The following is a 23,608-nucleotide window of genomic DNA, read 5'->3' as shown; positions in this document are numbered from 1 at the left end:
CTTTGCCAGCTTGTTAGCCATCACAACTCTCCTATGAAACTGGCAATTCCTCAGTCATTTCATATTTCCATGTGGAGAATGCTGAGAAGTATTTACCCCAAAGCACATACCGTTTGATGACCAAGTCTCAGTGGACTTGTTTTTATCCCATTTTCTCTCAAAATCAGTGTTTGAATCTTGGATACTTTATGCCATTTACTGGAGTTAAATTTTTATGTAGTATGGATAGAACTCCCAGTATCTCTCTCTCTCTTTTTTTTTTTTTTTTGTGAAAGAGAAATCAGTGTGGTAACATTGATAGTTAAATCAAATATTGCCCATCTGGGCCATGGACTCATTCATGATATAGTGTCTTGGGTTGGGTTCATTGAATAGACAATTGCACTGACTTTTATTAGATGTAGTTTTATAAATTATATTATTATTTAGATTTACCCTCTTTTAAATGTTAAATGTTATTTATGATGTAATTACAAGCCAGACAGCTTTATATCCATTATGAGAAGTAAATTCATAGGATTTAGAACTAGAAGGATCCTTAGAGGCCATCTAATCAGACCCCTTTGTTTTACACAGCAAAGAAGTGAGGTCCAAAGAGGTTAAGTGATTTCCATTTAGTCATTCATTTGCAACACACCTGAACTGGGATTTAATCTGTGGTCCCTAGATTCCAAATTTAGCCCCTTTGTCATGGCTAAATAGATTTTAAATGTATGTAATATATAAAATATGTTTACTATATTATATATTAAGTATGTTAAATAACACAAATATCTATGTATTTTAGAAGATTCTAAAAGTTTCTCAAATAGTTCCTTCTGGTCTTGACATGCTGAATATTATTATCTGTGTTGCTGTCATTATCTGTTTGGAAAATTGTTTTTTTGTTGTCAATATGGCAAAGAAGCACATGACGTACAGTATCATACTGAATTGTTTATGTGTTCTGTATAACACTTGTATTCTCAGAATGATCTTCTTTGCAATGAGTAGTAATATTACAAACCCAGTGCTGCAAGGCTACTAATAAGAACCCTAAGAATTAACTTAGTATAGGAGAAAGGAGTACTTGTTAATACCAGCCAAGTCCTTCCTGGCCAATGATTGTGCATATCTGTTACCAGTGTTTTGTTTTAATTTTCTTGAAGGGGAGGGGGTAGTTGAGAGGGAGAGAAAATCATTGCTTGTAAATTGGAAGAAAAATACTGTCTACATCCTGTGCAGCCTACTTCAGAGATGTGCTGTCTCTGTTTCTTTTCCTCTTTACCCCAGGGATGACTGGCAGAGGCGCTGCACAGAGATTGTCGCTATTGATGCGCTTCACTTCAGACGCTACCTCGATCAGTTTGTGCCTGAGAAAATCAAGCGGGAGCTTAACAAGGCCAGTAACCTTATTTCTTAAATCACCCAGGAGGCGCCATCTACTTACTGCTATTTTATTAATGCTGGAGTTAATGCTTTCCGGGAATTCTCGCAATGTCAACAAGTCTGCCAACAGGCCTCCTGATTTAATGGTGGTGTCAGCTTGTACAGAATGTACTTTCCATTTTGTAATTGTGTGATTAAATCGGAGCATTCCAGATAGGGTATTGCTTGATATTATGTCCATGTCTGTGTGTATATTTGTAGAAAAGCAGGCAGTTTTTAATTCACATAGAAATAAACTAATCTGCCCCTGAACAATTATTCCAAAGCTTCCTTGTTGAAATTTTCTCTAAAATGTGTGCTGTCAGTATTTTTGAAAAGAAAAATAAAGCCAATATTATTGTATGACAGATTAGATAGGTTACTTAATGATTCCATAACGTGGCATTTTAGCAAACATGACTTTTGGTACAACTTATTCTGCTCCCTGTAATCATTTACTTCATTTTGTTGGTTGTCAAAAGGATAAAATGTGTCTGAAACTTTCATACTTTTTATTGTAAAGGAAGACATCAAGTACTACCCTCTGGTTCTAGATATTACCACACATCTGTTCTCTTTTTCTCTGTATTGTACCGGCTCCTCAGAAGATAAATGTGTTTGGTCTCCAGAAATTGACCCAGTTTTGCAAGCTATTTTTTCTCTCCTTAGTAGGTGAATATAGTTATGTAAAATGATTAAAATACCAAGGCAGAAAGCTTTATTTAGCTTGGTTACTGATATGTTTAGTCCCTCCATGCTGACTTTTGTGAATATGACCAGGCTGGTCTATTTCACTACAAATATGTCACAGATTCATCTTGGTGGATATATTCAAGAGAAGATAAATCATCATCTTCTCATCTCTGGTTTTTAACCACAAGAACATTTTATCTGAGGTTATGCTCAGTAGACACTGTCTCCAATAATGTTAGCTGCCAAATTGATTTTTAAAAAATTCAGGAAGGCTCTTAATCCATTTACAGTGTTGAAAGGATTTGGGGATATAGCTAGATTATACACATTGGTCTATATCTTAGTCCTGAGAATATACTATACACAAACTCTTTTTTTGTTGCTACAAAGCTTCCATACCTCTTTAAAATATATTACTTTCTTTTTAATGTTTAGACTTCCTTCCAAAACGTCCTTCTGTCCAAAAAATATTTAAAATGAATGTGCATACTTGTTTTCGAAGTTAAAAGGCTAATGTGATGTGTCACAGATGGCCTTCACTCCTACAAAAAAATTCCTCATTAAAATAGTACAGCACAGATTAAATTCTACAATTTCATATAGCATCATTTATTTTCAGGTCGTCTCCCTTTTAAACTTGAGCCTGGAAGACAGGCTATCAGTCGTAACATGTAAGAAATTCTTGAGAGGTAGATATGTGAATCTTCTCCGTGCTTTTATTGTCCAAATAGTTCTGTCTCTGAACTGTATAAAGCATCTGCAAACCAGTATGACCTTTCATTACCAAAAAAGTTATCAGTGGATCTGTTGCATCTTAGGGTGGTTTTTTTTTTTTTTTCGGATTTTATTTATTTTAAAATAAGATGAAAATGAGGAGAATCTTATTCTTTGATTTGTATGTGTCTAGAATTTGAGTGCAAATGAGAATGCAGTGATCAGCCAGAAATATCAGTGGAATCATGGATTCATTTTACATCAGCATGGTAACGATGGACCATAAGTATAATTTTAATTATATAGTAGGAAGAATTCTTTTTGGTGTAAGATAGCCTTTGTCTTGAGCAGCTTCTAAGTAACAATTTGAAGGCAGTTCAGAGGTAGGGATAAGGGGTACATATTTTAAATTATAACCAAGCACTGTTTATTAAATACCCATGTGTGAAAGACACATAATCATTATGACTGTAGTGTTTTGTGGAATAGGTGGGCTTGGAGGGAAAATATTTTAAAGGGAAAATGATGGTCTTTCCTTGATGTTTTTGTCTCTTAGGTTTTCAGGAGTATTAGTCCAAGATATCATTTACAGGGATGTTTTTTATTCCCAAATACAGTCAATTTAAAAAAAAAACTTTGAAATTTTTGTTTGCAGGATGGCATAATGTACAGAGAGCTGGTCTCAGAGCCAAGACTGAGTTAAGTCCTGCCTCTAACACATTCTGACCACATGACTCTTGTCCAATCACCTAACCTCTCAAGAGTCTAGGCCAGAGGTATCAAATATGTGGCCCACAAGCTACCTGCCACCTATCACACTCTTGAGTGCAGCCTGAGCCAGATGAAAATGAAATTGTGAAATATTTAACAAAATAAATAAAAATACAATGAAGCATAGATAATAATATGTGGTTTCCTAAGTCAGTGTGCTGCCACAGGGATCCTTCTGTACGTTTTAATGGTCCTTCTTTCTATTTGTGTTTGACACCACTGCTCAAGAAAATTCTGTGACACTAAATTGCAGAAAAGATGCTTTGAGAAGAGAGGGAGTTTCCTCATCTAGGAGTCCTGTGCCAGGAAATCAAAAGATGTTAAAACCTGAAGAAATCAGTGTTAATCAATACTAATGCATATAGTAATTAGATAGGCAATATTATTTGTTAATTTAAATTCAACAAGGAAATTATATTAGGTAACGCTAAGAAGGAAGTCTTAAATTTTGAAAATTAAAATGGTAGTACTGCTAATTTTAATATGGTGTTAATGTAATTGTTACCAAAAGTTGAGTGAATTTTCATTAAAAGACTTTTTTAGCTAAAGGTAGCTGCATAAGCCTGCTGAATTGAATGAAGAAACCAAAAGTTTTGCCAAACTATGGACTTTGGGGGCTACATCTGACATAAAGTATGTTCTTCCGCACATATCTTCTGTGGAGCATAATCCTGGAGCCTGTGCAGTTTAATGCCTCAGTTTCTTTTGCTTTTTTACACCTTATTTTCTGTACTGTGTTCCCATTTCCTTTTCTAACTCCTTAGTTCTTCTTTCTGCTTCTTTTTATCTTCTTTCCACTTCTGATTCTTCCTTGGCTTTACATCTTGCTTTCTTTTTCCCTTCCAGCCTCCCCCTTTGTTTTTTGCTTCTCTCAGGGTCTGTTTGGTCAGCCCCAGGTATGAAGTGCTCTGACTGTTGATACACAAAGTTCCTGATTCTGCTCCCTAACCTGGATCTCCCACTAGTGCCCTGTGCTCCAAAATTATGTCTTACCTGTGGCTTTCCTCATGCTATCAAAATTCGTTTCTCTAGTGTATCTCAAATATATGTTAAAGATAGCTGAAAAGACATACTACTCTGAAAAAGAAAGATTGGGTTGGTTTTTATTTTAACCATCTTTGGACATTGGCTTATTAGCTCAAATAAATATTGGTATCTTAATGGAACTTGCCTTAAGTCATACCACTCAGTTTATCCCCCTGTGTGGATAGGGGAGAAAGGAAAGTATATGGCTCTGGCCCTAGGAGGGCTTTCCCACTAGCTTTTTTCTTTGCTACAGGAAGAAGTTAATCACTGTTCTGTTTTCAGTTTCTTTTCTGGAGCCCGAACTCTTGGCCATACTGTTTAATTTTCATTTTTCACTGAAGAGAGGTGATTATTGTTACAAAGATACTGATTTTCCCTAAGCTTAGTGTGAGTGAGGATCTCCATGTCTGTCTTGTCCTGGTTTGGGTTATCTGAGCTAGAAGTAGATAGAGGCTTCACCAGTGGTATCAAAGAACATTTGGACCATCTGTGCTGGAGAAAAGAGGCATGGGTCCCATGAACTATGAGTCGAGAGGTCTTCTCCTTGAGATAGCTTTTGTTTGGCTTTATAAAAATATTGGTATGAATAGTTCATTTTTATATGAACTGCTTGCCATTTTTGTCTGATTACCGTGATATACGATAAGGATTCCATATGTGGTTGAATCATGTCTGATTGAATTTTGTAACTTTTACTTGGTTATAACTCTAAATTCTGTTCATGTATGCTCAGTCTTTGTAGATTGTTGTTCATATGGCATGCCTTTTCTGATACAACTTAAATATTATCAGGAATATTTGGTGTTGTGACTTTAGCATATATTTAATTATGCCTAAATGATCAAAGTTTTCTACATTTTGCATTTTCATGCTTGGTTTCACACAATTGTTTTTGAACACAAGTCAAGTAAGATATCCAGACTCTTTAGAGAACTCATTAAAAGCAGGGAAAGCCTAAGTATTCTTAAAAATGCTCTTCAAACATGTATGAAAAAGAAATTGAAAAAAGTGAAGGCTTCCTCTTCCTTTAGTTATCTGAACAGAGTTACAGAAAACTGAGTGTCATATGTAGCTGTGACCTGACAGAATACCACTTATCACTCTGTGGGGAAAGTACGGTATTCACCCTCATGGCATAATGGCAGGGGCTATTATTTCTCAGCAACCTGCTTAAAACATTGAGCTTTCCAGTATTTGTGACCTGAGAGAGATTTTCTGAAGCCCCATACATCTGATGGAGCAGGTAATTTGTGAACTCTTGTGTAAGCTCTGTACTGCAAGCATTGACTAATGGTGTCATACCAAATTATAATTAATATCTGTCAGAATTTGCAGCACAGAAGGGGGTGGAAGGAACAGGTTTATTAATTCACTCCAGACAATGTGTTAAATAAATTTTTATACCTTTGCAAAAACTTCACTGAGTAATTTACCACTTTTCTATATGTGGATTTTGTAGAACCATCTTTCTTTATCCTTGATTTTTCCCTGGGAACATTTGTCACAGATCATTTTTCCTTCCTTCATTTAGTGTTATACAGAAACCTATATTTTAGGCTTTATTTGGCACTGGAGATAACCCAGAGCAGATTTGCTTGACTATAACATTAAGCCTTTTAATATTGTCTGATGGTCTTAGAAAGTATTTATGCCAAGAGGCAGAAAATCCAACTATCCTGAGAATAAAGATGTGGAAATTGAAAATTCTGAAGCCCAATAGTTAACTCTCCTGTACTCTGCTAATATGCAAACTACATTCAATGTTTAATAAGTATTTATAGGATATATTGTATTTTCCTACTGTTATTACATTGACAGATAACATCAGAAGGTACCTTAGACATAATTCCAGTTCAGAAACACATTAATATACCACATGGGTGATTATCAGCCCTCTCTCTGGGAATACTGCCAGATTCAGAGAGCCCCAGGGACTGGGAGTTGAATCCAGGATACAACAGGCATTAAACTTCACTGAACCTCAGTTTTTCAACTGTAAAATGGGAATAATAATAATTATACTATCTAGCAAAGATGTTGTGAGGAAAGCTCTCTGTAAAACTAAAAGCACTATGTAAGTGGAAATTATTATTGTTGTTAATCAGAATTCTTAATAAACTACTCAGATTGTACATTATTAATAACATTTATTTTTTTCCCAATTACATATTAAGACAATTTTTAGCATTCATTTTAAAAAAAATTATTTTTAGTTTTCAACATTCACTTCCACTGGATTTTGAGTTCCAAATTTCCCCCCCATATCTTCACTCCCTCCACCCCATGACAGCTCACATTCTGATTACCCCTTCCCCCAATATGCCCTCCCTTCTATCATCCCTCCCCATCTCTCTTCTCTTATCCCCTTCCCCTTCTATTTCCCTGTAGGGTAAGATAGATTTCTACACCCAATTGGCTGTGTATCTTATTTCCCAGTTGGCATGTAAAGACAATTTTTAACATTCGTTTTTAAAACTTTGAGTTCCAAATTCTCTCTCTTTCTCCCTCCCCACCCACCCTCACTGAGAAGGCAAGCAATTCAATTAGGTTATACGTGTGTAGTCATACAAAACACTTCCATAATAGTCATGTTGTGAAAGGCTAACTATATTTCCCTCCATCCTATCCCATCTTCCATTTATTCTATTTTCTTCTTTGACACGATCCCTCCTCAAGTGTGCTTCTGATTTCCCCCTCCCCCAGGCTGCCCTCCCTTCTGTCACCCCCACTCTTATTCCTTTCCCTGCTACTCTCCTGTAGGGAGGGTAACATAGATTTCTATACCCAATTGAGTGTTTATGTTATTCCCTCCTTAAGCCAAATCCGATGAGAGTAAGATTCATTCACAACTCCACCAGTAGTGCATTAGTGTCCCAATTTTCCCACATCCTCTCCAATTTTGTCATTTTCCTTTTTTGTCATATTAGCCAAAAGGTGTAAGGTGATACCTCGAGAGTTGTTTTAATTTACATTTCTCTAATCAAAAGTGATTTAGAGTACTTCAGATTGTACATTCTTAAATACACATCTGCATATCTGACTGGGTGGTTAGCACCTATGAAAAGGTGCAGTAGTTAACCTCACCTTTGAGGAATACAGGCCACTTAAAGGATTTCCAACACTGTTTTAATAAGCACCTTTCTAATAAGTAAAAGTAATTTATGTGGTTGTTCAGTTGTTTCTGACTCTTTGTGACTCCATTTGGGGTTTTCTTGATAAAAATACTGGAGTGGTTTGCCATTTCCTTCTCCGGTTTATTTTACAGTTGAGGAAACTGAGGCAAACAGGATTAAGTGACTTGCTGAGGATCATACAGCTAGTGTTTGAGGCTGGATTTAAATTTAGGAAGATGAGTCTTCCTGACTTAAGGCCCAGCACTCTGTCCACTGTACTACTTAGCTGCCCAAGTAATTTATAGATCCATCTTAGCTCTTGCAGTATGTGTAACTGGTAGGATTTACAAATCATTTCTACTTTTTTTTTTTTTGGTTTGTTTCTTTCGGCTTAAGAAATCTAAGTACATGATGGTTCAACGATTTGCTTTGCTTTTCATGAAGGCAAGTCAATGGCAGAAGCCGAAGTGCAACTAATAACTTCTTACTTTTAAGCTTTTTTTTTATTTTTGGTATATTTCAGTGAAATTCTACTTTGAACTACATTTTCAGCTTTCCTAAGAAAATGAATAGATTTCTAAAAACCCCCACAAGCATAGCTTTTAGTACTACAAAAGCATCATATCAGAAATGTATCCACTCACATGTTGACATTTCTTGTTTTCCTATAGGCTTATTGTGGTTTCTTCCGACCTGGAGTTTCTTCTGAGAATCTTTCAGCAGTGGCCACAGGAAACTGGGGATGTGGTGCCTTTGGGGGTGATTCTAGATTGAAAGGTGAGTGAAGAGAAAAGATTGATACGTTTGTGTACATATTGGTTGAGCTAGAAGTTAATTCATCCCCACAGTATCTCCTTTTTTTTTATTATGAATTTAGACATCAATGAATACTTCATTCACATCAATGAATACTTCAATATACAAAGAACAAAAAAAAGATTTTATGTGAAACAATGAACTTGTGTTCTATAATTTATTTAATAGTCTCTATTAACTTTAACACATTAATAACAAAATATCCCTTTTGTGGCCTGTTGTGAATTCCTTCTTTTCTTCTGAGTATTTTTAAATGCTTTAATGATGCTCTTTTTTTCCTCTTTTTTGTATTTCTATCATTACCCATTAATTCATCCCCTCAAAAAAACCCCAAAACAAATCTAGAAGCCTTCTCTTGTGACCAATAAGTATAGTCAAGCAAAGCATTGTCGGTACATTGACCATGCATAAAAGTGTGTTTCATTCATTGTACCTCTGTTCTATCATCTTCTTGCCAAGAAGTGTGTGAGGTATACTTACACTCAGTCTTTTTATTTTAAAGTCATTATTGGTCACTACTTTGATTAGAATTTTGAAGTCTTTCAAAATCATACAATATCTCTTCTTTTAAAGGAAATTGGATTATTCAAGGGGGTCATGATACAAATGAGACAACTGAGTAAGAAAAAGTGACTTGCTCAAGATAGTACAGTAAGGCAGACACTGGATTTGAATTTGGTATTTGTGCTCCTCCACTGGCCTTCATTAAGACAGAGAAACCACCATATTAAAATTTTTGAAATGACTGAAAAAAGTAAGCTGTTGAGTAGGAGTGTTGCATACATACTTGTGTATATTGAGCTCTATACTATACCATAATCTTTTTATTTATTTATTTTTTTATTTTTAGGCAATTGGGGTTAAGTGACTTGCCCAGGGTCACATAGCTAGTAAGTGTCAAGTGTTTGGTCTGAGGCCGGATTTGAACTCAGGTTCTACTGGCTGCAGGGCTGGTGCTTAATCCACTGCGCCACCTAGCTGCCCCCATAATCTTTTAAAAATATATAAATAGGGACATAGTTCTTTGATTGTGTAAAAGCAAATCCTTTTATTATATACTCCCTGGGGTATCCAGTTTTTTGTTACATGGATAAAAATCCTATTAGCCTGATTAGTCAGTCACCCATCCACAAACTAGAATGGCTGAGTTCCTGGCTTTCACTTGCTCTACCCCATTCAGCCACGTCTTGGGACAGTTAGACACTTAAGTCCATCACCATTCACAATGTTCTAGGTTAGAAGACCAGAATTCTGAGATTCCTTTATCTGATCTGAACCTTTTAATCCTTCCATACCTTTGTATACTTCACCCCTCCCAACAATAATAATAATAACAACAGCTGACAGTTATATAACAATTTAGAGTTTGCAAAGGGCTACCTATAATAGCTTATCAATGTTATACATATTATGTTATACATATTATCTCATTTGCATATCACTACAACCTTGTGAGATTGGTTGAGAAAACTGAGGCTGAGAGAGGTTAAGTGACTAGCCTAGGGTTAGACTTCCTGACTTCAAATCCAGTGCTCTGTCCTATTCCACACTGTCTTCAAACACTGTTCTTTGTCCTTTCCTTGATCTTCAGTCATTCTGGTCCTCCTTGCTTTCCCACTTCATCATCTGAGATACCCAAGGTAGTTCAGACCCAAAGATACAGGAAAACTGTCTTCTCTAATCCTTTAGTACATCTGATTCTCATGGCCATATTAAAAATACACCAGCCTTCTCTCAGTGATCTCTTCACAATGCTGATCAATGCTGCTGTTGCTTAGAAGACTCAGCCATTCCCTTGGCACACTAAACTTTCTTTTCTCCAGACTAAACATTTCCGTTTCCTTCTGCTCACTCTTCTGAGGATGTGAGAGGTGTCTCTAAGCTTCTGAATGGCATCTTGTGGAGGCAACATTACATTTGTTTTGAATCCCTCAAACTGCAGCACTAGGAGCACATGTGGGAGTTGCACATTTAGACTTGATGTCAGGAGCAACTTCCTAAAAGTCTGAGTTGTCCAAAAGTAGGTTGGGTTGCCTTGAAAGGCAAGGCCTTTCCCATAACCAGAGGTTTTCTGTCCAAAGCTGGGGGTCATCTTACAATGTAAGATGTAGAATGACTTTTTGTTCAGGCTTGAGATGGACTAGCTACCTTTTGAGGCCAGGCGCCTTCTAAGTGTTAGGTTCTGAGATTCTGTGACAAACAGTTTGATTACATAGATGGAGACCAGAGGGATAGAGCAGTCATAATAACTCAGATTCTCTTTTAAATTATCTTTCGTAGAATGAGAACCAGTGAAAGTATTTTTTTAACTGGACTATTTGTTAGAAAAAATCATTACATTGTGGACTGTCTGCCAGGAGGTGGTATTAGTGTCATTATTTAGTCATTTGTTATATTGATTGTAATGAGATTTACCTATATCTAGTTAGGCTACAAACTGGTATGATATGTGTATCCTATAATCATTTTGGTTCTTAACTTGATCCATCATCTCTAAATCCTGTGATCCTTGCAAGTACAATTGTATTTGGTATTAACTGATAATTTTTAAAGTTTAGCAATATTTTAAAGACACATCGTAATTTTGCTTACCTTTTGAAAGTAAAAAATGTAATTCCTGATATTCAATCTGAGTCATTCTTTATCTTCTGAGTTTGTTTTAGGGAGCCTGTTTTCTATTCTGAGCTTATTGATTTTATGACAGCCACTTTTTTCTGTTTTGCGCTAAGTAAACGGATGACCTGGTTTATGTCATCAATCCCCAAATCGAGATGTGCCATGGACCTGGCCATATTGGATTGTCACCTCAAGAGGTTTTATATATCTGCGTAAGATCTCAGTCTTAATTGCTGCTCTCCACTGTATATCACTCAAAAGAATAAGTTAATATCTCAATTCAGAAGTAAATTTTGTTATAACCACCTTTTAAGTCAGATTGGAACTTTTGACACATTCGTCTCCTTATAGGTAGTCACTTATCAATTGCTAATTGCCTTCTTAGTGTCCCTTATACCCATCCTTCCCTCTTCTTTCTCTCTACAGTGCTCTAGTCACGGCTTTTATCACTTAGTAAATAAGCTCTTAACTGTCTTTTGCCCCTGTAAGCTCTCCTTTGTAATCTAGTCTGACTGATTTTCCTTAAGCATTGCTTTCATAATGTTACTACTCTACTAAAAAACTTTTTTGGAAGCTTCTTTGCAAACAAAGTGCTACCTACTATCTGTCTGTCTATCTAGTTTACGTATTATTTTCAACTCTTAAATTTAACCTCTTTTGTCTTACTTTCTAGCCCTTACCCTAATGTCATCCATCTCTCTTTCCCCCTACAACTCTGTAACACACACCTTCTGCTCTAATATGTGCTCCTTAATATACCACGGATGTTCCATGCTTCTTCTTGACTATGTGTCTTCATTTATGTTCCCTTTGCCAGGAATGCCCTTATCTATTTCCTGCACCTATCAAAATTCTGTCTATCCTCCAAGGCACACAGGTGGTTCTACCTCCTTCATGAAACAGCCTGATTTCCAGCCCTTGTTGGTTTTCCCTATCTATGAATTCTTGATAGATTTATAGTCTATACCATGCGATTCAAAACATTAATAGACTTTTGTGTTATTTATTCTTGTGGGTGTTAATCTTCTCTCCCCATCAGTAGGGATTATGTTTTATATATTTTTTTTTTAATTTGCCACAATACTTAGTATGGTACTGAGTCCTCAATAAATATCTATTCATTAATTGGCATATTTTGTTTTTGCAGTTTCTCTCCTTCTGCCATTAGTCACATTATCCCACAAAGGCCTCCACTGAGGTTCTTCTCTAGTACCTTGTCCTAGTGTGGGTGTTGCCCTGGTAGGCTCTTTTTTTTTTTTTTGAAGGGTAAACTCATGGAACACAAGCATTGGCAGGTTCAGGGTAGGCTTTGAACATGGGCTTATCAACTGACACCTGTATGTCTGGCATCTGAGGATTGGCCTATAGATGTTTGGAGAAGCTCTTCACCAGAAAACTAGCCACCAACGGATAATATTATTAATACATAGCAACTCATGAAATTTTCTGGAAATTAAGACATCAAGTGGCTGCAATTTGCAGTAGTGAAAAGAATACTCAGAGTGATGAAATCATAGATCTTTAGATATATTGAAGAAGTTCAATGGTAAATGAAGTGGCCCTCTCACTTACTTCACAGTTAGAATGTATATGCCTGAACCTTTCTTTAAGCAGATTTTGACACATCCACACTGAAAAGATTGGGTATCTGTAGTCTGTTCAGAAACATTCAAGTGACTTTAACTCAGGACACCATAGTTGGCTACAGTTTATTACTTCTGGGCAGTTAATACCCATTTTAGGAGAGCATATCTTGAAATCTACTGAAGAATTAGTTACTTTCTTAGATTGTTTTTAAGCTCTAAGAAAAATGCTGATTAGGACAGTTATCTGTTTACTTGACAGAATCACAGTTTGATGAAGTTAGATGTGTATTATAAATGTGTGTTGCTTACTGTTCATTTGATATGTAAAACTTTAGTAGTCAGCAGGCTTGACCGTGTTTAGTTAATGGACTACTTTTATTTGCTAGGTATTATTAAGTCCCTTGATATTTGTGAAAATTATTCCTATACTACCTTTAAACCGTATTCTTTATGTTCAGTATTGTTCTGGTCAAGGAAGCTACTTGCCTTTAAGCATTTCATTTAAAGATGCCAGATTCTTCAAAATCAAGGGATTTCACAGGACTGAGCTATTTTATTTAGTGCCGCTTGGTGGCAGTTTGGTATTTTGCATGTTAATATAACTCAAAACATGTATATATCTTTTTGTGCAAGGCATGCATTTACAGTGGCAAATATTTATTTTACCTGTGGTACTGGTGAAAATTAATGGGTAAATTAGATTTTGGAATGAGATGTTGTTTGAGTCTTTTAAAAAAGTTTAGTTCTAAATTGGAGGAGCAGGAAAAAGGTTGGAAGTTTATTAAAATATAATTTTTTATGGAAGGCCACAAAAATTAAAAAAAAAAAAACCACAGAGCAACCAAAAGTAGCTCCTCCAATTTCAGTCATTCTTCTTAAATACTCAAATAACGTGTAAGATACAGGACAGTTTGATTATTAAGGAAGGTGGTGTGTTGTTCTCGCAGACTTGATCACCCACAGCCTAATTGTGAATTACATGCTGAAGAAGAGAATATATAATCTGGGTTTGATTTGGTCACATTGAGTAGCCTTTCAACATAGGAAAGGTAGACTAATGAGTTACAGAATTCCTTTTTTGTAAGCAAATGCAATGAAAGTAACCAGGGAGAGAGACAATAAATATTATTTGAATTCAAAAATACCTTTCAGCTGTTTGTTGGAAAACCACAAATGCATGCCAAAATGGAATACTTTAAAAGTTTGTCTTACTCCTCTGCCTTACATATGATCCCATTTCCTCACATCTAAATGCAGATTACCGTGTTATAACCATTATATGGCAAGTGAAATCAGAAAGACTTTGAGAAAGTAGAGGAGGATGGATTCTATAGGTTGATCCTGTGTCCTGGATTTTCCTTGAAAGTTATGGTGCCTTAACAAGAAGAGGTACTGTCTCATGGTACCAACCCATGGCGGTGCTAATTGCCCCCTTGAGTAGCACTGCCACAACATAGTTATCTCACCAAAAGGTTCTGGTGTATTTTGGAAGTCATGTCTTCACATATTTTTATTATAGGCCTTTAAAATTGGAAGAAGCTTGTGGCTAGAAGTTGTTGAAGAGGATTGATGGAAAAAAGGATTTTGGGGATTCTAAAATAACTGACAAAAATTCCTTGTTATAGGCTTTAAGCTTTAGAACTGGGAAGGACGTGGAGACCATCTAGTCCAACCCTCTCAATTTATAGATGAGTAAATTGAGCATCTGAGTGATAAAATTACTTGCCCAACTGAATTTCATACAAGTCATAAGTGGCAGAGACCCGATTAGAATTTGGAGCCCTGATTCTGAATGCAGCCTCTTTCCACTCTTCCGTAGTAGAGAACCCATGTTTGTGTACCTTCCAGGTATTGTCACAACTTTTGTCTATTTTATTCAAACTGAAAACATGTATTAGGCATCTTTGGTCTATCATATAAAGGACTGGGTCTGGGGGTGGGGAGTGGGGGTGGAAGACAAAATAGTAGCAATATATGAGCCCTGCTCACTAGTAGCTTAGTCTAATTGGTGAAGACAGATATGTACATGAAACAATACATAAGATACTCCATGGGGTATGTGTATATGTGTTTTATATGTGGTAATGACAATTAGAGATCTTCTATAACAAGGTTCTACTTATACAAAATAGACTAGTGATACCATAGGACATTGACATGAAGTAAGGCTTTATGCGGAGTTGAGATTTGATCTGAGCATTGAAGATAGACTGAAATGAGCAGGTTCATTCTCGATTGGGGGAGAGCACTGTAACCAAAGCACAGTTGTGGGAAATAAGCATCACAAGTTCATGGGACAGTGACATTTGTCCGACCAGAGAAATTGAGTTTAATTTTAAACACGTTAAGTTGATAGTAATTGTGAGATACCCATGTTGCAATATCCGAGAGAGTTGGTAGTTTGTAACCTAGTTCTTAGATGGGATCTGAGGGTCTAGATTTGGGAGTCACCATCATAGAGATGGTAGTTGGAGTTGAAGTTGAAAGGAGAGTAATTTGCCCAGGAAAATGAGTGTACAAATAAAAGAAGTATGGAGAATGAAGGATTGGTTGAGCCTTGAGTGACACCTGAAAATAATTGATAGGAAGAATAAAAGTAAAGTTAAAAAGTAGTAGTCAGAAAGGTAGGAGATTAAAAATAGTGTAGGATCATGGAACAGAGAGAGATTTTTTATATTTCTATACACATACACATATATGTATATACATATGTGCATGCATTTATGAATATATCTATGTATGTATGCATTTATCTGTCTACAGGTCTCACCTTCAGGTACTGTATCCATATCAGTCCTGGAGCGCTTAGAGAGGTCACAGAAAGTGAGATCTGAGAAAAAACTAAACTAGAAATCAATCTTTGGGAACTTTTAAGAGTCAGCTTTTTTTTTTTTTAAACTTACACTACAACCATGGCAGCATGCATATGAATCATTTAAGTAATCATACATTATGAAATGGTAGAGTTTACTTCGTGTCAGTTACTGCGTGTTGATATTCCTGATCCCCCTCACTGTGTTGTTTCATTCTTCTTTGAGTGCATTCATTGCAAAAAGAGTTCAAATTGTTCTTAATTAGTCATGTGTGCTTGTTTTTTGTTTTGCTTTGTTTTTACAGCTTAAAATTTCTGCCAAGAAGAAAATTAAAACCCAGCTCCCTGCAGTTTAAATTAAATAATTCCTTTGGCATTTAGACATGCTTGAAGTCAGAATCTGATGCTTTTATATTGTTTCTTGGACCCAGTCCACACACCCAAGCACCTTGTTATATTGCAGACCTACTCTTTCCCAACCAGAGAAGTGGAAGATTTCATTTCAGTGTCCAGGCACAGTTCTCTAGAGCTGTGGGGATTTGGGTTTTTTTAGGTATTGAAAGTCTGAGGGACATGATTGTATTTTAGAGTACTTGTTTAACCATTATTATTGAATTTTTGGAATAGTCATTTTTCTTTCTGAAAATTTCATGTCATTTTTATATGTTTACATTTTTTTATACATTCAGGGGAGTAAAATTACTGTTTTAAAGCTTGAAATGGCTGATGGGAGAGTTTGAATATGTTTGGAGTGTACCTATGTCAGTGGATTAACTATATCTATATATTTGAAAATCTTTTTTTTTTTTAACCTTATTCTTGTCATTTTCTTCTAAAGCTCAGTTAGCTCCCAGCACCCCAGCCAGCTCAGTTACCATTGGGTTGTGTTTCTATAAGGACCCACAATGTGGAGCTGTCCTTGAGTATGTTTTGTGTTGAAGTCTAGTGGAGAATGTGCTGGGTTTGACATCAGAACACCTTAGTCCAAATCCTAGCTCTGGCACTTTGTTGCTGTGTGAGCCTCACTTGCCTGATTATTGGTAAAATAAAATACAGATAACAATACTTGCACCAGACATCTCAGAGACTGTGAGGCAAGCTCTTTGTAAACCTTAAAGTAATATATAAATGTAAGTCGTTAGTATAAGCCTTATTTTATTCCTCTATGAAGTAAAAATGATACTTGGACTAACTTTAACTGACATTTATATAGTACTTTAAAGACTTACAGAGTGTTCTACATGTCTCATTTGATCCTCACAACTCTGTGAAGTATGTGATAGTATTATACCCATTTTACAGATGAGGAAACTGAGGCTGAGAGCCGTTGAATAACTTTCCAGGGTCAAATAGTAAGTGGCTAAGTTAAGATTTGAACTCAGGTCTTTCTGCTTCCAAGTCCAGCACTTTAGTTCACTAACCTGCCTCACAAGATTGTTGTAAGGGTCTAATGAGATGGTGTATGTAAGCACTTTGTAATAGGTGTGGGTGCTATATAAATCTAAGTCCTTATTATTGTTAGAGTATACCTGGATTGAAATGGAGTGCAGTAAGTCTTACCTATTTAGATTGTTTTTGATAGTTCCTTCTTTTCTTGAATGACACATTGAGAATCCACATGATATACAGTAGAAAAGAGGGTAAGAAGGTAGAGAGTATTTGGGTTCAGTCCCAGCTGTGTCATTTACTACCTCTGTGACCTTGGGCAAGTCACTTCTTCTCTCTATGACTTAGTTTACTCATGTGTTTAAAAAAAAGGGGGGGGGGGAGGATGGGGTAATGATTGCTAAATCTCTCCTGGCTCTAAATCTACGATCCTATAAAATTGAAAATTCAAAATTGTCTCTGACTTAGGAAGCTGGATCTATAAAGGTCTTTTGTTTACTGATGATATATATTTAGTCAGATTTTCACATTCCAACTAAAAGGTAATAAATAATATGCCAAGTTTGCAGGCAATGGAGATTCATTAGCCTCATTTTTGGTGTGCAGCTTAGCTTAATTTGGCATCTTTAAAAATGAGTTTACTGAAGCTTTAATAGATAAGTTGGTTAAGTAGTTTTAATTAAAACATCACCTCTCTTGAGATAAATTACTCTAACACTTAGGAGATTAATGAATTCCAGTTATGGCACCCAGCACATTTTAGATACTTGAGAAATGTTAATTGTTGAAATTTACCATATCCTTTGATAGTATTTAGAATTGTAGTCATAATGAAATGTCAAAGGTTCCTTTCTTGACCTGGTGTGTATTGAGTTATATTCTGTTTCTAAGTTTGTTTTTTAGAAGATCTTTTAACTATTACACATTTGTCATAGTTGTAGTATAAATTTCTTTTCCCTTTCCTGAGAACAAAGGCATGTGTCTAGCAAGACAACATGTAAGCATGTTGAATGTTTTAAATTACTTCATTACTTCAGGATTCAGTGATTTTATTGGAGTAGGTGCTTCCTTTTTTGACACAGCTGACGTTAGCTGATGGTCTGAGTGAATTGCTGTAGCAGAAAAAGCTTATCTCTTTCCTATTGGTCTGTTGATAATGAAACTTCTTTGAAATTATCTAAGCAAGTACTTGGCTGGCTGAGACTCATAGTCTTTCAGCAGCCAGGGCTTGTGTTCTTCTGGCACAGTCTTCAGGAACCTAGAGTCACCTCCATGCTCCAATAAAGTGCTGGAGGAGGACTTTGGTGGAAGGTTTTTAGTTAGGCTTCTTTGAGTTTAACTTTGTAAAGAATCTTGGGTCTAGAAAACTTACCATGATTCATGGGACCAAGAAAACAATATCTGCAATGCTTACAAGTTAAATGAAGAGGTCACTAAAGGAACTTGAAATTTGAGTAATGGAAAAACCAGTGAAGGTCCCAGAGGAGAGATAATGAAATATACCACCTCCTTCACAGCAGAAAGGTGGGAGGCTACCAGGAAAAAACTGGTCTAGATGTTGTCAGACATGGTCATTTGTTGAATATTTTTTTGATTAGTTGGTTTCTTTGGCACAAGAGAAGGTTTAATCTTAAAAGAGTGAGTGGAAAATGCTTGCAATATAAAATTGTGAATAATAAAAGTTTTTTTTTAAAGGGAATACATTGCAAGTTTAGTGATTTACTTCTCTAATGAGCATATCAGTATCTTTTCACTAAATCCATTGAAAACCCAGTTTTCTTGTCAATGAAAGGTCAGTGGCTAGGTTTAAAGTAAATATTTGAGAATAACTTAGTTTAGAAAATAGGACAGTTGTTTTAGCCTCTTGGCTGTATAATTGAAATTCGCCTTTTTATTTGTTGCCTTGTACCATGAAATACTCTTAATAATGAATGATAGCAGATATTTCTATAGCATTGAATATTTGAAAGGTGATTTACATATGTTATCTTACTTGATCTTCCCAACAGCCCTCAGAGGTAGGTACCTTTTTATAGTGAAGTAACTATCCCCATTTTACAGATAAGAAAACTGAGGCTCAGTTAAAATCATTTGCCCACGGTCACACAGCTGAAAAGTGTAAGGGACAGTCTTCAAACCCAGGTCGTGCCTGATTCTGAGTCCAGTGATTTCTGTACTACACTGCTTTTGTGTTCTTAAAGAAAGTATGGGAAGAATCACAACATTGAAAGTTTTTTTTTTCCATTCAGCACAGTTCATAATCTCAAGTGATTTGCATAGTAAGGCTTTAATCTAAGCTAGTGTTGTTGCTTACTAACTGTAACATAGCCGGTTTGAAGAAGTTAGAAGTACCTTGGGATGTGTTGTCACACTGTGCATTTATGATTGGTATTATTTCTTCTCTGATTAAGCCTTAATACAAATACTGGCAGCGGCTGCAGCTGAACGCGATGTGGCTTACTTTACCTTTGGGGATTCAGAATTGATGAGAGACATCTATAGCATGCACACCTTCCTTACTGAAAGAGGACAGACAGTTGGTAAGTACGTGGTAATCTTGTCTCTCTATTTAGAAGAGCTGTTTGCTAAGCCTGGGTGGACGTCACAAGCAGGAAGGGAAAGGATTTATTTGGGAAAGGGAGACAAAGCGAGAGCTAGTGTGAAATTTCTGGTTTGAGGGTTTTGTTTGCAGCGTTTTAGTTTTAGTCATACTGGTGTATGATTATTTGTCTCTATGTTCATGATATATTGAATGAACATAGTATGGCTAATTCTTGGTAAAAGTCCCTGAATGTGGTAGGACTATGCTTTCACCCTTTCATATTTGTCAAAACTAATAGAAAAAAGGAGCAGATTAGCCAGATGTAGATAGACAGATATCAACTGAGTCATGCTTATTGAGTGTAGCAGAATGCTCACTTTTTATGGATGGATTGGGTTTTTTGTTGTTGTTGTTTTGTTTTTTTGTTTTCAGATTACTCAAAAAGTTAATCAAAAAGCGCTCCAACGTTATTCAGAAGCTGAATGACTAGGGGATGGTCAGTCAGCCAGGCAGCCTGTGTTATTGCTCTTGATATCTGTCACACAAGGGAAAGGCTTTATGTATGCATGCTTGTGTATCTGTGCACTTGAGGGTATGAGATAAAGGCAAATGACTTTTTAAAACATTTTGTTTTATGTAAGATTGTTCTCCAGACATGTGAAAAAGATATATTTCCTAGAGCCAAATTGTAGAATGTGATCTTGAGATTTTCATAAAACTGGGGTGGGGGGGAATACTTTTGTAATTTTTATCTGTATGTTATTACCTTTATTTTATGTTAAATAGTCTGCCTCTTTATTTTCTAGGGCAAATTTATAAGCTGCTGCTCCGGTATTACAATGAAGAATGCAAAAGCTGTTCAAGCTCAGGACCAGATGTTAAGCTTTATCCTTTCATTTACAGTATCATTGAATCCTATGCAGATACCACCGACCACAATGGGAAAAGGACAGGATTCCGTGGATTGGAATGAGTGGGGTTCTTCAGTCAGTGTGGATCCTTTCTTTCCCCACTTTCCCCGTCCCTCCAATATGCTGTTTGAATTGCTGGGTGTAATATATGAACTGGCTTAACTTAACATAATTGTGTATATAATCTTGCATTTGTAATCCAGTATGCTGTCTCATTTTGGAGAGATGGGATTTTTCAGGTTGTCCATTTAAACCACCTCCATCCTGATTTAGAGTCAGTATTGTTAGGTATAATTTTATTTCTGTTTTTTCTTATTCATCAGCGTATTTCAGTCCATATTCTATAGGCTCCACAGTCCATCAGATTTCTTATAAAAATCTGTAAAAGGTTATTCTTATTCCTTCAGTTTTCTTTTTTGATGCCTATAAAATAATCACACAAATTGCCTCTGAAGCTAAGTGAGTACCAGTGATTCCTGGGTGTTCTGTTTAAAAGCCTTGTAGTTGTTTTTTTATTGACTGTGCTCACAAATAATACTTTCTCCTCCAACTCAAACTCAAGGATTAATGTGGCTGCATTATTTGAATTTTTGAAAATAAAGGGTGTGTGTACACACACGCACACACACATTTATATATACAGATATAGATACACACGTATGCATATACATTTCCACACATGTAGCACAGTAAAAATGCCCTGGGTTTAAATATATTTTCAGTATAAAAATCATTATGGTTTTAACAAATTTTGCTGGTGAAGCACCACCTACATTATCAACTTGTCTGACCTTTTTTCTTAAAACACATTTCACTATAATATTTTCAAAATCCTACAAAGATGGAGGAAAATACAAAAGAAGGGAAGAGGTCTGTGTGAAACAAATATAGATTTGAAAGCATTGAAGCTTTTAAAAAAAACAAACTAGGATCAATATATGTAGTCAGTGGTGGATGAGGAAGTGTAGATAGCAAGAAGTTGGGAACTAGGACTTGAAACTAATTTATCTTTATTGAAATCACTCTGGTATGTTGGGGATGTATAGTTAACAGATTTTCAGTGGCGTATCATTTCAAAGCTATCCTCTCCCTCATAGCTGTATTTTATTTGTTAGACCAGTATGACTCTAGTGTATTTAATTTGTGCCCACTAAAAATAAATGAAACTGGAGTTACAGAAAACTATTAGGCTTGGGCTTTATCAGAGACTCTGTCTTCTGTCCTCTTAGCTACAGTTAGATGGACAGACAACTGGAAACCACCTGTGAAAGGCTGCATACTCCTCAGGAAATTGGAGAGAAGGATTATATTAGTGAATTGTTATAACATCCACAATTTAAGCAGAAAAATCTGTGACCAGGTTTTCGAGACAGTTCTGGAACATAACCAGGCTGTCAGAACTCTGGCTTGTGGTCAATTAGTAGGAAGGTCGAGTTCTGTTTGGAAGCACTTATGGACCCCAAATGTTAAAACTGGCAAGGACCTTAGCCGTGATTTAGTTAAACGCTCACTTTAGAGATGAAGAGACAAGGTCCTTAGAGGGTATATGCTTTGGTGAAAATCACTTAGCAAATTAGTGCAGAGCTCAGGTGAGACCCTGGATGTACTGATCTCAATCTGGGGCTCTCCCTCCTTTGACTGTTTCCTTAGGACTGCCTGGACCCTGCTCTACTAGAATTTTGTGGTACTGATATTGTACAAACTTTCCCCCTGTTAGGACCCCCGGGCAATTCTCTAAGACTATAAGATTTGCAGAAGAGTTCTTAATCTGCATCAGTGCAGGAGATTTTCATACCAGGAGTTTCATATGCTGACGAAATCACAAATGTGGACCAAAAATATTGTTTGTGATAGTTGGACAATAATAGCTAAGACCTGGATTTATTTTTGTTACATAGAAATACCCCACATAATAGTTCAACTGATTTTTTTTGGAGCAGTAATGTGTTAACACATTTTAACTAGTTCTCTTTATAAGGTTTCATATCCTTGTTTTAATGTCATTAGACTCCTCACTGAGGCAATTCTGGATCCTCTTCTTGGCAGGGCAATTCTGTGTCTACTTTCCTGAACTCTGCCCCTTCGTGATCTTTCCCCTGGAGGAGTATTTTCGTGCAGCCATTTAACATTAGCTGTCGGTATGATGACATTTTGCATTTGTTGGTACACATATGAGTGGCAGTAGCTTTTATCACAACAGTCAAAGATACTATTCATTTTCACCCTAACTCAGCCAAGGGCTTGAAATTCACTTTTTTTTTTCTATTGTTAGTATCTTTCACCTTTACTTCCATCCTACTTAGAACTTTGGCCAAGTAATCATAGTTAAATTCTATTATCTTACCTCCACTCCAATGTTGAGTAGACTGTTCTTCAAATCAGTTCAAAGGGGACTTCAGTACACAATAAACTGTAGAAATTAATAACTCCAGGTGAAGGTTCTCAGAAGTAATGGTCTTCCAAACCTGTAGCCCTCATTCTCACTTCTTCTTGGTGCTGAACTAGGGAAATAAGTAATTTCATCTCTTCTTTCCAAGCTAGTTCCTTTTTCTCAGATGTAATAGGTATAGTACATTTAGGTGGCATGAAATGAGAAGAAATAATACTTTTTATATGGGAAAGAAGTAGAGAGAGCAATCATCGTTAGATGATTTTTCTTCCTTAATAGCCTATAGGCTATTCAGACCAGATTGAGACTACTGAGACCTTTGGTGTTCTTCATCCAGGAAGTACCTGAGCTAATAATGTTTTCTCTTTTCACTGGAGTATTCAATAATCAGAGGAGGAAAAATTGCTATCTCTACTGTGAGATATTTATTGTTCTTTTATCTACTTGAACTAAAGGTAATGGTTTTCATTGTCATTTAATGGCATCTACAATTTTTTTTCTGTATAAATGAGAATAAAGAGATATCTTACTTTATAACCATTCGGAATTTTTTCAATATATCACATACATAGTTCTGAGAAAGTTCTTAGGGGTTGGCAGAGGGAGAAGGAAAGTTAAATTTGAATCACAACTTGACTATCATATAATTCCTACCCTAACCTTCCTTGAAAGCGTAGAAGGCAGAAAAGTAAAGGATATTCACGTTCTTTACTGAGTACCTGGCATGGATCATTACTCATTACATCTTTAAGTGGCTGTTTCTAACCCTTCTTCATTGAGATGATGTCCACAGCACAGATATGCCAGATTAGTGGTTTGGAAAAGA

General features: G+C 36.1%; 1 protein-coding gene across 1 annotated transcript in view; it reads left to right on the top strand.

The window, feature by feature from the left end:
- Positions 1-23,319, top strand: part of PARG (poly(ADP-ribose) glycohydrolase) — a 115,222-nt gene extending 91,903 nt beyond the window's left edge. The window contains exons 15-18 of the mRNA XM_027859297.1: positions 1,273-1,381; positions 8,396-8,501; positions 19,352-19,480; positions 20,289-23,319. Coding sequence (XP_027715098.1) covers positions 1,273-1,381; positions 8,396-8,501; positions 19,352-19,480; positions 20,289-20,455 — 511 coding nt within the window. The 3' untranslated portion in view covers positions 20,456-23,319. The remainder of the gene's footprint in view (positions 1-1,272; positions 1,382-8,395; positions 8,502-19,351; positions 19,481-20,288) is intronic.
- Positions 23,320-23,608: the final 289 nt, after the last annotated feature.

This window comes from Vombatus ursinus, unplaced genomic scaffold, assembly GCF_900497805.2.
Source record: "Vombatus ursinus unplaced genomic scaffold, bare-nosed wombat genome assembly UNPS02000749.1, whole genome shotgun sequence".
Classification (NCBI taxonomy): Eukaryota; Metazoa; Chordata; class Mammalia; order Diprotodontia; family Vombatidae; genus Vombatus; species Vombatus ursinus.
The sequence above is the reverse complement of the archived record's forward strand: the minus strand, read 5'-3'. Positions and strand labels throughout refer to the sequence as shown.